At 41.8% G+C, this 15083-nt stretch overlaps 1 protein-coding gene across 1 annotated transcript in view; it reads left to right on the plus strand.

The window, feature by feature from the left end:
- Positions 1 to 15083, plus strand: part of b4galnt4a (beta-1,4-N-acetyl-galactosaminyl transferase 4a) — a 471729-nt gene that overhangs the window by 263033 nt on the left and 193613 nt on the right. Inside the window, 1 exon segment of the mRNA XM_029668828.2 lies at positions 7255 to 7353. Within this exon segment, the coding sequence (XP_029524688.2) occupies positions 7255 to 7353 (99 nt within the window).

Raw genomic sequence — 15083 nt, forward strand, 5'->3', positions numbered from 1 at the left:
GATGTCAACAACTACAGACCAGTATCCCTTCTTTCTTTTCTCTCCAAAACTCTTGAACGTGCCGTCCTTGGCCAGCTCTCCCGCTATCTCTCTCAGAATGACCTTCTTGATCCATATCAGTCAGGTTTCAAGACTAGTCATTCAACTGAGACTGCTCTTCTCTGTATCACGGAGGCGCTCCGCACTGCTAAAGCTAACTCTCTCTCCTCTGCTCTCATCCTTCTAGACCTATCGGCTGCCTTCGATACTGTGAACCATCAGATCCTCCTCTCCACCCTCTCCGAGTTGGGCATCTCCGGCGCGGCCCACGCTTGGATTGCGTCCTACCTGACAGGTCGCTCCTACCAGGTGGCGTGGCGAGAATCCGTCTCCACACCACGTGCTCTCACCACTGGTGTCCCCCAGGGCTCTGTTCTAGGCCCTCTCCTATTCTCGCTATACACCAAGTCACTTGGCTCTGTCATAACCTCACATGGTCTCTCCTATCATTGCTATGCAGACGACACACAATTAATCTTCTCCTTTCCCCCTTCTGATGACCAGGTGGCGAATCGCATCTCTGCATGTCTGGCAGACATATCAGTGTGGATGACGGATCACCACCTCAAGCTGAACCTCGGCAAGACGGAGCTGCTCTTCCTCCCGGGGAAGGACTGCCCGTTCCATGATCTCGCCATCACGGTTGACAACTCCATTGTGTCCTCCTCCCATAGCGCTAAGAACCTTGGCGTGATCCTGGACAACACCCTGTCGTTCTCAACTAACATCAAGGCGGTGGCCCGTTCCTGTAGGTTCATGCTCTACAACATCCGCAGAGTACGACCCTGCCTCACACAGGAAGCGGTCCTATTCCAGGCACTTGTCATCTCCCGTCTGGATTACTGCAACTCGCTGTTGGCTGGGCTCCCTGCCTGTGCCATTAAACCCCTACAACTCATCCAGAACGCCGCAGCCCGTCTGGTGTTCAACCTTCCCAAGTTCTCTCACGTCACCCCGCTCCTCCGCTCTCTCCACTGGCTTCCAGTTGAAGCTCGCATCCGCTACAAGACCATGGTGCTTGCCTACGGAGCTGTGAGGGGAACGGCACCTCAGTACCTCCAGGCTCTGATCAGGCCCTACACCCAAACAAGGGCACTGCGTTCATCCACCTCTGGCCTGCTCGCCTCCCTACCACTGAGGAAGTACAGTTCCCGCTCAGCCCAGTCAAAACTGTTCGCTGCTCTGGCCCCCCAATGGTGGAACAAACTCCCTCACGACGCCAGGACAGCGGAGTCAATCACTACCTTCCGGAGACACCTGAAACCCCACCTCGTTAAGGAATACCTAGGATAGGATAAAGTAATCCTTCTCACCCCCCTTAAAAGATTTAGATGCACTACTGTTCCACTGGATGTCATAAGGTGAATGCACCAATTTGTAAGTCGCTCTGGATAAGAGCGTCTGCTAAATGACTTAAATGTAAATGTAAATGTTATTTATGTAATTTGTTAAACCCACTTCAATCCGTGTAGATGAAGGGGAGGAGACAGTTTAAATAAGGATTTTTAAGCTTGAGACATGGATTGGTTATGTACAAGGCATTCGGAAAGTATTCAAACCCCTTGACTTTTTTCCACATTTTATTAAGTTACAGCCTATTCTAAAATTGATTAAATGTTTTTTTTCTTCCCTTCATCAATCTACACACAATACCCCTTAATGACAAAGCAAAAACAGGTTTTTAGACATTTTTGCAACAAACAAAAAAATACAAAAAAAACCTGAAACATCACATATAAAGTATTCAGAACCTTTACTCAGTACTTTGTTGAAGCACTGTTGGCAGCGATTAGAGCCTTGAGTCTTCTTGGGTATGAAGCTACACGCTTGGCACACCTGTATTTGTTGAGTTTCTCCCATTCTTCTCTGCAGATCCTCTCAAGTACTCTCAAGCTGCACAGCTATTTTCAGGTCTCTCCAGAGATGTTCGATGGGGTTCAAGTCCGGGCTCTGGCTGGGCCACTCACAGACATTCAGATACTTGTCCCGAAGCCACTACTGTGTTGTCTTGGCTGTGTGCTTAGATTCGTTGTCCTGTTGGAAGGTGAACCTTCACCCCAGTCTGAGGGCCTGAGTGCTCTGGAGCAGGTTATCATCAAGGATCTCTCTGTTCTTTGCTCCGTTCATCTTTCTCTTGATCTTGACTAGTATCCCAGTCCCTGAAAAATGTCCCCATAGCATGATATTGCCACCAACATGCTTTAACATAGGGATGGTGCCAAGTTTCCTCCAGACGTGATGCTTGGCATTCAGGCCAAAGAGTCCAATCTTGGTTTCATCAGACCAGATCATCTTTTTTCTCATTGTCTGAGTCCTTTAGGTGCTTTTTGGCACTCTCCAAGCGGGCTGTCACATGCCTTTTACTGAGGAGTGGCTTCCGTCTGGCCACTCTACCATAAAGGCCTGATTGGTGGAGTGCTGCATGGATGGTTGTCCTTCTGGAAGGTTCTCCCATCTCCACAGAGGAACTATGGAGCTCTGTCAGAGTAACGATCGGGTTCTTGCTCACCTCTCTGACCAAGGCCCTTCTCCCCCGATTTCTCAGTTTGGCTGGGCAGCCAGTTCTAGGAAGTGTCTTGGTGGATCCAAACTTTTCGTCCATTTAAGAATCATGGAGTTCACTGTGTTCTTAGCGACCTTCAATGCTGCAGAATGTTTTCGTACCCTTCCCCAGATCTGTGCCTCAACACAATTCTGTCTCGGAGCTCTACGGACAATTCCTTCGACCTCATGGCTTGGTTTTTGCTCTGACATGCACTGACAACTGTGGGACCTTATATAGACAGGTGTGTGCCTTTCCAAATCATGTCAAATCAATTGAATTTGCCATTGGTGGAATCCAATCGAGTTGTAGAAACATGTAAAGGATGATCAATGGGAACCGGATGGACCTGAACTCAATTTCGAGTCTCATAGCAATGAGTCTGAATATTTTATGTAGATAACGTATTTCAGTTTTTATTTTCCCTTTGTCATTATGGGGTATTGTGTGTAGATTGATGAGGAAAACAAATATTTAATCAAATTTAGTATAAGGTTGTAACATACAAAATGTGGAAAAAGTCAAGGGGTCTGAATACGTTACGAATTCAGCGTATGCCATTCAGAGGGTGAATGGGCAAGATAAATTATTTAAGTGACTTTGAACGGGGTATGGCAGTAGGTGCTAGGCACACTGGTTTGAGTGCATGAAGAACTGCAAAGCTGCTGGATTTTTCATGCTCAACAGTTTTCCATGTGTATCAAGAATTGTCCACCACCCAAACGACAGCCAGCCAACTTGACAAACTGTGGCAAGAATTGGAGTCAACATGGGCCAGCGTCCTGTAGATCAGTTTCAACACCTTGTTGAGTCCATGCCCCGACAAATTGAAGCTGTTCTAAGAAACTCAATATTAGGAAGCTGTTCTAATGTTTTCAACACTCAGTGAACATCATTTGTCAAGACACACATAGCAGCAGCACTCAGAAGTGAAGGACAGAGAAATTGGTATAAAAAGCTTTCCCCTCAATATTTTGTATTGAACTAAATCAAAAGGGGTTCCAGCTCAATATTAGGATGGTGTTTCTAATGTTTTGTTCACTCAGTTGATGTGTATAGTGTTAGATTCTAAACGAACAGTGTAAAAACTCAAATGGATGACTTGGAAAAGCTCAAACCAAGTTTATTCACCCACTGGGTCAAACACCTGCAAAGACAAATGCATGTTTACACAAGCACATACGGTACCAGTCAAAAGTGGACACATCTACTCATTCAAGGGTTTAACTTTATTTGTACTATTTTCTACATTGTAGAATTATAGTGAAGACATCAAAACTATGAAATAACACATATGGAATCAGCTAGTCACCAAAAAAGTGTTAAACAAATCAAAATATATTTTAGATTCTTCAAAGTGTTCATCCTTTCCCTTGGCATTCTCTCAACCAGCTAGATGAGGAATGCTGTTCCAACAGTCTTGAAGGAGTTCCAACATATGCTGAACACTTGTTGGCTGCTTTTCCTTCGCTCAGTGGTCCAATTCATCCCAAACCATCTCAATTGGCTGTGACTGTGGAGGCCAGGTCATCTGATGCAGCACTCCATCACTCTCCTTACACAGCCTGTAAGTGTGTTGGGTCATTGACCAGTTGAAAAACAAATGATAGTCCCAATAAGTGCAAACCAGATGGGATGGTGTATCACTGCAGAATGTTGTGGTAGTCATGCTGGTAAAGTGTGCCTTGAATTCTGTATAAATCAAACACAGTGTCACCAGCAAAGCACCCCCACACCATCACACCTCCTCCTCCATGCTTCACGGTGGGAACCACACATGCAGAGATCATCCATTCACCTACTCTGCATCTCACAAACGGCGGCAGGTAGCCTGGTGATTAGAGCGTTAGACTAGTAACTGAAAGTTTGCAAGATCAAATCCCTGAGCTGACAAGGTAAAAAAAACTGTCGTTCTGCCTCTGAACAAGGCAGTTTAACCCACTGATCGTAAGCTGTCATTGAAAATAAGAATTTGTTCTTTACTGACTTGCCTAGTTAAATAAAGATAAAATTACAGAAGACGTGGTGGTTGGTGGTTGGAAACAAAATCTCAAATTTGGACTCATCAGACCAAAGGACAGATTTCCACTGATCTAATGACCATTTCGTGTGTTTCTTTGCCCAAGCTAGTCTCTTCTTATTATTGAGGTCTTTTAGTAGTGGTTTCTTTGCAGCAATTTGACCATGAAGGCCTGATTCACGCAGTTTCCTCTGACCAGTTGATGTTGAGATATGTCTGTTATTTGGGCTGCAATCTGAGGTGCAGTTAACTCTAATGAACTTATCCTCTGCAGCAGAGGTAACCTGGGTCTTCCTTTCCTTTGGCCGTCCTCTTGAGAGCCAGTTTCATCATAACTCTTGATGGTTTCTGCGACTGCATTTGAAGTTCTTGAAATGGTCCGTGTTGACTGACCTTCACGTCTTAAAGTAATGATGTACTGTTCTGTCAATTCTCTTTGCTTATTTGACATGTTCTTGCCATAATATTGACTTGGTCTTTTACTAAATAGGGCTTACTTCTGTATACCCCCCCCCCCCCCTAGCCTTGTCACAACACAACTGATTGGCTCAGACACATTAAAAAGGAAAGAAATTCCACAAATTAATTTTTAACAGGGCACACCTGTTAATTGAAATGAATTCCAGGTGACTACCTCATGAAGCTGATTTAGAGAATGCCAAGAGTGTGCAAAGCTGTCATCAAGGCAAAGGATGAACACTTTTAAGAATCTAATATCTAAAATATATTTTTATTTGTTTAACACTTTTTTGGCTACTACATGATTCTATATGTGTTATTTCATAGTTTTGATATTTTCACTTTAATTTACAATGTAGAAAATAGTAAAAATAAAGAAACCCTTGAATGAGTAGGTGTGTCCAAACTTTTGACTGGTGCTGTATATTTATACCCTCCTACTAGGTAGAGTCAAGTCCTTGCACATGTAGACAGCCAATACATCTCTGTTGCTAGTCATGGCCTTAATTTGTTCCTCTCACTTGTGTAGTCATGGCCCCGCCTCCTGCTAGAATATTTGTGTGCATGTAAGTATATATGTGTTCCATGTCACTTCATCTGACCTGACATCAGGCCAAATTCCTCACTCCTCCCTTATCCACGGCTGTCCTACCTTACCAGACGGTTGCCCTTTGCCTCCCTCCATAGGATCCATGAGATTTAAGAATAACATGTTTGACAGAATGTAAATGTTTTGCCTCTCCCCCATTTTCTCACTCAGTAACTTTCCATACACCTAGTTCTTATCCACCCTCCATTGACCCCAACATATACAATCATTATACATGTCAAGTAATCAATAAGTTATTGTAAGGTAACATGAATAAGTGTATTTCAAGATAAAATACAACAATAGTGTATATTGGTGTGTATTGATGTGTATGTCTGATACACGGATCATCTGTATAAAAAAAAAGACATTGGTCTCAGCATGACTCCCTGTCAAATTAAAGGTTAAAGAAATAGGGCTCTGTTCAAAAGTAATGCACTCTATAGGGAATAGGGTGCCATTTGGGACACATCCATGACTGGCGCAGCAGTCTAAGGCACTGCATCTCAGTGCAGTAGATGTACCTGGTTTGAATCCAGGCTGTATCACATCTGGCTGTGATTGGGAGTCCCACAATTGGCCAAGCATCATCTGGATTTAGCCGGAGTTGGCCACCATTGTAAATAAGAATTTGTTCTAAACGTCTTAAGGATCTGACCCTTTAAAAATGTGTTTTACCTAAAATGACATACCCAAATCTAACTGCCTGTAGCTCAGGACCTGGAGCAAGGATGTGCATATTCTTGAGACCATTTGAAAGGAAATACTTTAAATTTGTGGAAATGTGAAATTAATGTAGGAGAATATAACACATTAGATCTGGTAAAAGATGCAAGAGAAAGGCCATAATGCATTATTCCAGCCCAGGCACAATTTAGATTTTGGCCACTAGATGGCAGCAGTGTATGTGCAAAGTTTAGACTGATCCAATGAACCATTGAACCTGTTCAAAACTTTGTATCAATACTGCCCAAATGTGCCTAATTGCTTTATTAATACATTATCAAGTTCATAATTGTGCACTCTGCTCAAACAATAGCATGGTTTTCTTTCACTGTAATAGCTCATGTAAATTGGACAGTTCAGTTAGATTAACAAGAATGTAATGATATGTCTATGTCATGGGATTTTTGTTTGTTACTTACAACCTCATGCTAATCACATTAGCCTACGTTAGCTCAACCATCCCGCGTGGGGGACACCGATCTGGTTAAATACAGGTTAAATAAGAAATATAAAAATGTTGTTTCTGTTGATGTGGTCACAGGAGGCTAGAACTGTGGATGGATGGATAACTGGATAAATTAGCTATTTATGTGCACTGCAAGTGATTTCACATTTCTATTGTTGCACTTTTTGATTTATACACTGAAAGAGTAACGGTACAATCTTTCCCTTTACCCCTCTCTCATATTCTCATCTGCTTTTTCATCCTGTAATGTGCATATTTTTCCCTCTTCCTCTTTACCATAATCCATCTTTCATCTAGACCTGTACTTCCTTCAATTTCTAGGTCCTTTGGATGCTTTTTCTTTCTCTCTCTTTTCTCCATAACTGTCATCCCTGTCTCAACCCCCACTGACCATGTTCTCTGTCCTTCTCCAGGAGGATGAGTCCAATGCTGTTGGAGCTGACCCCAGAGACCATGCCCACATCAGGAAGTTTCTCAGCCAGCGCCACAAGAAGTTGCCATGGAAACCTGAGGTAAGTTCACAGGATAGGATTTAGTGATTGGTCTCTCTGAAGTATATTTGAATCCGCTCTGAGACCAGGTCCCTTATAGAATCAGGTGCCGCCTACCCCAGTGATATACATTTTTATGATCTAAATGTAAACAAAAATGATCAAAAATCTGTCTCCCTCTCTTAGTATCTGAGAAACTTATCTGAGGCCCTGGCTAGAATAACAAACATGGCATGAATCCTCTTAAAGACTTGGCTAAGCCACACACCTGGATTGAAGTGACCCCAAACTTTTGAACAGTAGTGTATATACAGTGCATTTGGAAAGTTTTCAGACACCTTCCCTTTTTCCACATTTAGTTATGTTACTGCATTATTCTAAACAAATCTAATCGCTGTACCCATAATGACGAAGCGAAAACAGGTGTTTTGAAATTGTTGCAAATATATATACTGTATATATACATGCTCGACTCTTCTTGGGTATGACATAGTTTTTCCCATTCTTCTCTGCAAATCCTGTTGTGGAATATTTGAATTCAGTGAGAGAGACTTTGTCATTTCTTCAAACATTCATCTTTATTTAATATTGATTAATTATTGCAATAACGAAGCTGGTCGATCCCACACTCTGAAGTGTGATGCCAAGAGCTCAAAGAGCAGAACAGAGCCACAGTATTTTATAGTTAAGACACATGCTCCTGAATACATGACAAAACAACATATGTCTGGAATAGGTCAAAAGGTTAGGATTTGTATGTGAGAAAGGAGTATTCCCCAGCCAGATAGCATTTATTGTGAAGACTGTTCCAATTTTAAAGAATCCAGGGTTTGCCCCCTAAGACAAGGTTCCTCCCATCAGCCATCCACACGAGAGACATCTCCTCCCTGGTACCTCAAAGTACACAAACACCAACTCATTATATGGAATGCAGGCTGTAGGTTTTATCACCAAGCCATCAATAATCAATTGCCAGCACTGAGCCCCAGAGGCCCAACTCAGTCCCACAGACACAGACGAGAGAGTACTCATCAAACCTTATTTGATGCATAAACAGTATGTGAACAAAAACATAATCTTGTCATTTTACTACCATAATCCTCTCAAGCTTTGTCAGATTGGATGGGAAGCGTTTCTACACAGCTATTTTCAGGTCTCTCCAGAGACGTTCGATCGGGTTCAAGTCCAGGCTGGCTGGGCCACTCAAGGACATTCAGAGACTGCCGAAGCCACTCCTTTGTTGTCTTGGCTGTGTGCTAGGGTCGTTGTTCTATTGGAAGGTATGATGCTGCCACAGCATGATGCTGCCACCACCGTGCTTCACTGTAGGGATGGTACCAGGATGGTACCAGGTTTCCTCCAGGTGCTCAGCATTCAGGCCAAAGAGTTCAATATTGGTTTCATCAGACCAGAGAATCTTGCTTCTCATGGACTGAGAGTCCTTTAGGTGCCTTTTGGCAAACTCCAAGCGGGCTGTCATGTGCCTTTTACTGGGTAGTGGCTTCCGTCTGGTTACTACCATGAAGGCCTGATTGGTGGAGTGGTTCAGAGATGGTTGTCCATCTGGAAGATTCTCCCATCTCCACAGGGGAACTCTAGAGCTCTATCAGAGTGACCATTGGGTTCTTGGTCACCTCCCTGACCAAGGCCCTTCTCACCGGTTTGCTTAGTTTGGCCGGGCGGCCAGCTCTAGGAAGAGTCTTGGTGGTTCCAAACTTCTTCCATTTAAGAATGATTGAGGGCACTATGTTCTTGGGGAACTTCAAAGCTGCAGACATGTTATGGTATCCTTCCCCAGAGCTGTGCCTCGAAACAATTCTGTCTCCGAGCTCTTCGGACAATTCCTTCGACATCATGTCTTGGTTTTTGCTCTGAAATGCACTGTAAACTGTGGGACCTTATATAGACAGGTGTGTGCCTTTCCAAATCATGTCCAATCAATGGATATTACCACAGGTGGACTCCAATCAAATTGTAGAAACATCTCAAGGATGATCAATGGAAACAGGATGAACCTGAGTTCATTTTCGAGTCTCATAGCAAAGGGTCTGAATACTTATTTAAATACATTTTCTTTTTTTAATAAATTGGCAAAAATTTGTAAAAACCTGTTTTCGCTTTGTCAGTATGTGGTATTGCGTGTAGATTGCTGAGGATTTAAAAAATATATATATAATCCATTGTACAATAAAGCTGTAATGTAACATCATTTGGGAAAAGTCAATAGGTCTGAATACTTTCCAAAGGCACTGTACCCTTTGAAAAAATGATTTTATTCAAGAAAATGAATCACAAGTAATTCTAGATCAGCAAATAATTGCTACTATAGGTGTTTTTTACACTGTAATTCAAGAGAAGATGTTTTCTCTCCGTGTTTTCCTTTTCTGTGGGCCCTGGTCAAAATAGGAAATAGGGTTTGCAGACTTAAACTGTCACTTCCTCACATTAGAGCCTGAGTAGTGAAAACATACTCTCCATCTATTGTGCATTAGCTTGTGGATGAGAACGTTTCTCCAAAACCATTTTCACCTTCTAAAATGTCACCTTTAGACCAGAGCACTAGAAGGTACTCTAATTTCCAAGCTGTAAGCAGTTCAGACACGCACGGACACACACGGACACGCATATACACACTTATACGCAAACACACACACGCACGCACGCACGCACACACACACAGACATACATCTAACTGCTATAACAATAGGGAATAGAAGGCAGGCCAATTAAGCAGAGAAAGTGTGATAAGAAGAGCCATGCTCCATGTGTAACCTGCTCAGCACAGTGTAATGAACTCTGTCCGCGGAGGCCCTGTGTGTCTCAGAGGACCTAATGCAAAGCACATCTGTGAACTGGTCAAGGCAACCGACCAATTTAGCCTTTATTATTTCAATGGCTCTCTGGCTCTTTAGTGTCAGTTTTGTGCATGTTTGTGTGTGTGTGTGTGTGTGTGTGTGTGTGTGTGTGTGTGTGTGTGTGTGTGTGTGTGTGTGTGTGTGTGTGTGTGTGTGTCAGACAAGGACATTCAAGGGTGTGTGATGGAATGTACTTAAGCAAGTCTCCAGGTCTCAGAAAGTTTACTCATCACGTGATCCACCTTCACTACCCTTTGATCAAGACACACATCAACACCCTACTTCCTCCACAAAAGACAACAATTAAAATATGCCAGGATGCAGTGTGTTCTATACAGTACGGGGAGACACTGTAAAATATGTATAGTTATTCCACCCATGTTCTCCTAGGCTATTCATTCTTCAGTTATTCCACTATTGTTCCCTCAGGGTATCCAAAATAGTGTTCAGCATGCAGAAGTGAGTCCACAGGACAGGGACCCAGAACCATTGGGTGTAGAACAGGCATATGGACACAGCTATGGACTTAGAGTGTTACTGACCATTCGGAATTATGTGTATGGTCCCACCTCATGAGTAAACATAGGATGAGTCAGGGCCACCAAGAAGAAAAAAAACATGTGACGAGCTGGCATTTCCCCCCCATCACTTTTGAATCAGGTGGGGCAACGTCTCACCCCTTTTGATTTAGTTTAATACCAAAATATTGAGGCAAAATCTTTAAAAAGAGGGGTAAAGTGCCGTTTTTTTATACCAATTTGCCTCATGATTTGTCAACTCACACACAATGTCCTTCACTTCTGAGTGCTGCTGCAGGCTCTATGTGTGTCTTTAGGAATGATGTACACTGAGTGTTCAAAACGTTAGGAACACCTTCCTAATATTGAGTTGCACCCCCTTTTGCCCTTAGAACAGCTTCAATTTGTCGGGGCATGGACTCTACAAGGTTTCGAAAGCATTCCACAGTTAGGCTGGCCCATGATGACTCCAATGTGTCCCACAATTATGTCAAGTTGGCTGGATGTCCTTTGGGTAGTGGACTGTTCTTAATAACACAGTAAACTGTTGAGCGTTAAAAAAAACAGCAGCATTGCAATTCTTGACAGACTCAAACCTCAAACCTGATTCCATACATCATTCAAAGGCACTTAAATATTTTGCCTTGCTCATTCACTCTCTGAATTGCACACATACACAATTACATTTGAGTAATTTAGCAGATGCTCTTATCTTGAGCGACATACAGTAGTGAGTGCATACATCTGTCATACTTTTTCATATGGGTTCCCCTTCGGGAATCAAACCCACAACCCTGGCGTTGCAAGCACCATCTACACTGATTACAGTGGATTTAACAGGTGACATTAATGAGGAATCATAGCGTTCACCTGGATTCACCTGGTCAGTCTATGTCGTGGAAAGAGCAGGTGTTCCTAATGTGTTCCTAATCAGATTCACGGAACTCCACCCCCACCTCTGTGTCATGATTTTTTTTTAACTATCCCATGTGGCTGTACTTCTCATCCTGGGACTGTCCCATTTCTCAGACCCTTTTCAGGTGTCCCAACTTTTCTTTCTACAAAAAAGGTAATTTTGTCAGCATGACGCATCAATTAATTTAGGCTACAAGAATGTAGACCCAGTGACAATAGCCGAATGTCATAACATTGGTGTTTTGCAACCGATGGTTCTCTTTCCATTCATCCATTGGCGTGAGTGCACAGTGCACTGTTTGGATGCTGGACTTATTTTGGATTGCACAAAAATGCTGAGGTAGTCTACTTTTTGAAGGTATGTATTTGACAATAAGATGAAAACATCATGATTGTGTTCATGCCAGTTTAAAAGGAAACATTTTTTTTTTAATTACATCTTTACTATTATGCCCATAATAAATAGAAAATGCCAGTGCATGCACACATAGGCCCCACTAAAAAAATTAAGGCCCCAGAATGTCACGGTGTAATGTGCACTCTGGCCCGGAAACCCAACTTGTATTTTTACTTAAGTACTTTACACATTTGCTGCTGTTCAATTATCTAATATAGCTAATATAGCAACTATTGAATTTGAAGCAGGGGAATTTCTATCAGAACCAAAATTAATCAATCAAAGATTCAGTAGTGGAAAAAGTACCCATTTGTTATACTTTAGCAAATGTGAATATACCTTAATAGAAAATTACTCAAGTAAGTGTGAAAGTCACCCAGTAAAACACTATTTGAGTAAAAGTCTAAAAGTATTTGGAAAAAGTAAAAAGTAAATGTAATTGAAAATTATACTATCATTTCAAAATGCTTATATTAAGCACACCAGGAAACACAATTGAATTTTTTATTTTATTTACAGATAGCCAGGGGCACACTACAACACGCAGACATAATTTACAAATTAAGATTTTGTGTTTAGTGAGTCCTTCAGATCAGAGGCAGTAGGGATGCCCAGTGATGTTATTTTAATAAGTTTGTGAATTGCACCATTTTTCTGTCCTGCTAAGCATTCGATACGTAACGAGTACTTTTGGGTGTCACCAACTTTTACTTTGAGTTCACCACATTCCAATAGAAAATAATGTACTTTTTAATCCATACATTTTCCCTGACCCCCAAAAGTACTCCCTACATTTTGACAGGAAACAAATGATAGATGATTGTCCCACTAAGCCCAAACCAGATGGGATGGCATATCGCTGCAGAATGCTGTGGTAGCCATGCAGGTTAAGTGTGCCTTGAATTCTAAATAAATCACAGACAGTGTCACCAGCAAAGCACCCCCACACAATTACACCACCTCCTCCATGCTTCACGGTGGGAAATAAACACGTGGAGATCATTCGTTCACTCACACCGCGTTTCACAAGGACACGGTGGTTGGAACCAAACATCTCCAATTTGGACACCAGACCAGTTTTAAGAAAATACCTACAGAAAAAAAGTTATGAGATAATAAAAACAAATAATTAAGGAGCAGCAGTAAATAATAATAGCGGGGCTATATACCGTACACGGGGTACCGGTTCAGAGTCAATGTTCGGTTGCACCGGTGTCGAGGTAATTGAGGTAATTATGTACATGCAGGTAGGGTTATTAAAATGACTATGCATAGATAATAACAAAGAGTAGCAAATAGTCTGGGTAGCTATTTGATGAAGCTGTTCGGGAGTCTTATGGCTTGGGGTAGAAGCTGTTTTAGAAGCCTCTTGGACCTAGACTTGGCGCTCCGGTACTGCTTGCCATGCGGTAACATATTTTTATTGGTGTCCTTTAATAATGATTTCTTTTGCAGCAATTCGACCATGAAGGCCTGATTCACACAGTCTCCTCTGAACAGTTGATGTTGAGATGTGTCTGTTACTTGAACTCTGTGAAGCATTTATTTGGGCTGCAATTTCTGAGGCTGGTAACTCTAATGAACTTATCCTCTGCAGCAGAGGTAACTCTGGGTCTTCCTTTCCTGTAGTGGTCCTCATGAGAGCCAGTTTCATCACAGCGCTTGATGGTTTTTGCAACTGCACATGAAGAAACTTTCAGATTTCTTGACATTTTCCAGTATTGACTGATCTTCATGACTTAAAGTGATGATGGACTGTCATTTCTCTTTGCTTATTTGAGCCGTTCTTGGCATGATATGGACTTGGTATTTTACCAAATAGGTCTACCCCCCCCCCCACCTTGTCACAACGTAACCGATTGGCTCAAGTACATTAAAAAGGACAGAAATTCCAGGAATGTACTTTTAACAAGGCACACCTGTTAATTGAAATGCATATATTTTTATTTGTTTATAACAGTTTTTGGGTTACTACATGATTCCATATGTGTTATGTATAGTTTTGATGTCTTCACTATTATTCTACAATCTAGAAAATAGTCAAAATAAAGAAAAACCCTTGAAGAGTAAGTGTTCTAAAACCTTTGACCGGTAGTGTATCTCAATCACTCCAAAATTCTTTGAAACTCGTAGGTACATTCAGCTTCATCTCAAGTTATAAAATGAATCTAACCAAATCAGCCCTATTGCCTTTCAAGATCCCGACGGAGGACTCCATCTCTACCTATGGAATCCCAATAGTTTCCCACTTTATATAATTGGAAGTAGATATATTTTCTTTCTTAGATAAAAAGCACTGCCAGAAACTTGAACAGAAAACTCAAATCAATTAAATCTTGGTTAGAGTGCCAGAGGTTCAAAAATAAACATATCCAGGTGTTAGAATGGCCAAGTCAAAGTCCAGACCTGAATCCAATCGAGAATCTGTGGAAAGAACTGAAAACTGCTGTTCACAAATGCTCTCCATCCAATCTCACTGAGCTCGAGCTGTTTTGCAAGGAGGAATGGGAAAAAATGTCAGTCTCTCGATGTGCAAAACTGATAGAGACATACCCCAAGCGACTTACAGCTGTAATCGCAGCAAAAGGTGGCGCTACAAAGTATTAATTTAAGGGGGCTGAATAATTTTGCACGCCCAATTTTTCAGTTTTTGATTTGTTAAAAAAGTTTGAAATATCCAATAAATGTCGTTCCTCTTCATGATTGTGTCCCACTTGTTGTTGATTCTTCACAAAAAAATACAGTTTTATATCTTTATGTTTGAAGCCTGAAATGTGGCAAAAGGTCGCAAAGTTCAAGGGGGCCGAATACTTTCGCAAGGCAATGTATATGGCAAGGTAATCGATCCCGGATAAGATTAACAAATAAGCGTAGAGGGAAAGACGTAACTTTTTAAAAACTAAGCCTTTCGTGAACTAACACTTTTTTCCCTCTTACTAGCTCTGACTTTACTGATAGCTACTTTCTTGAGAAAACATATACTTACAATGATTGTGATATGGGGTTGTCCCACATAGCTATCTTAAGACGAATTTCCTAACTGTAATTCACTCTGGATAAGAGTGT

The sequence above is a fragment of the Oncorhynchus nerka genome, linkage group LG9a, assembly GCF_034236695.1.
Source record: "Oncorhynchus nerka isolate Pitt River linkage group LG9a, Oner_Uvic_2.0, whole genome shotgun sequence".
Lineage (NCBI taxonomy): Eukaryota > Metazoa > Chordata > Actinopteri > Salmoniformes > Salmonidae > Oncorhynchus > Oncorhynchus nerka.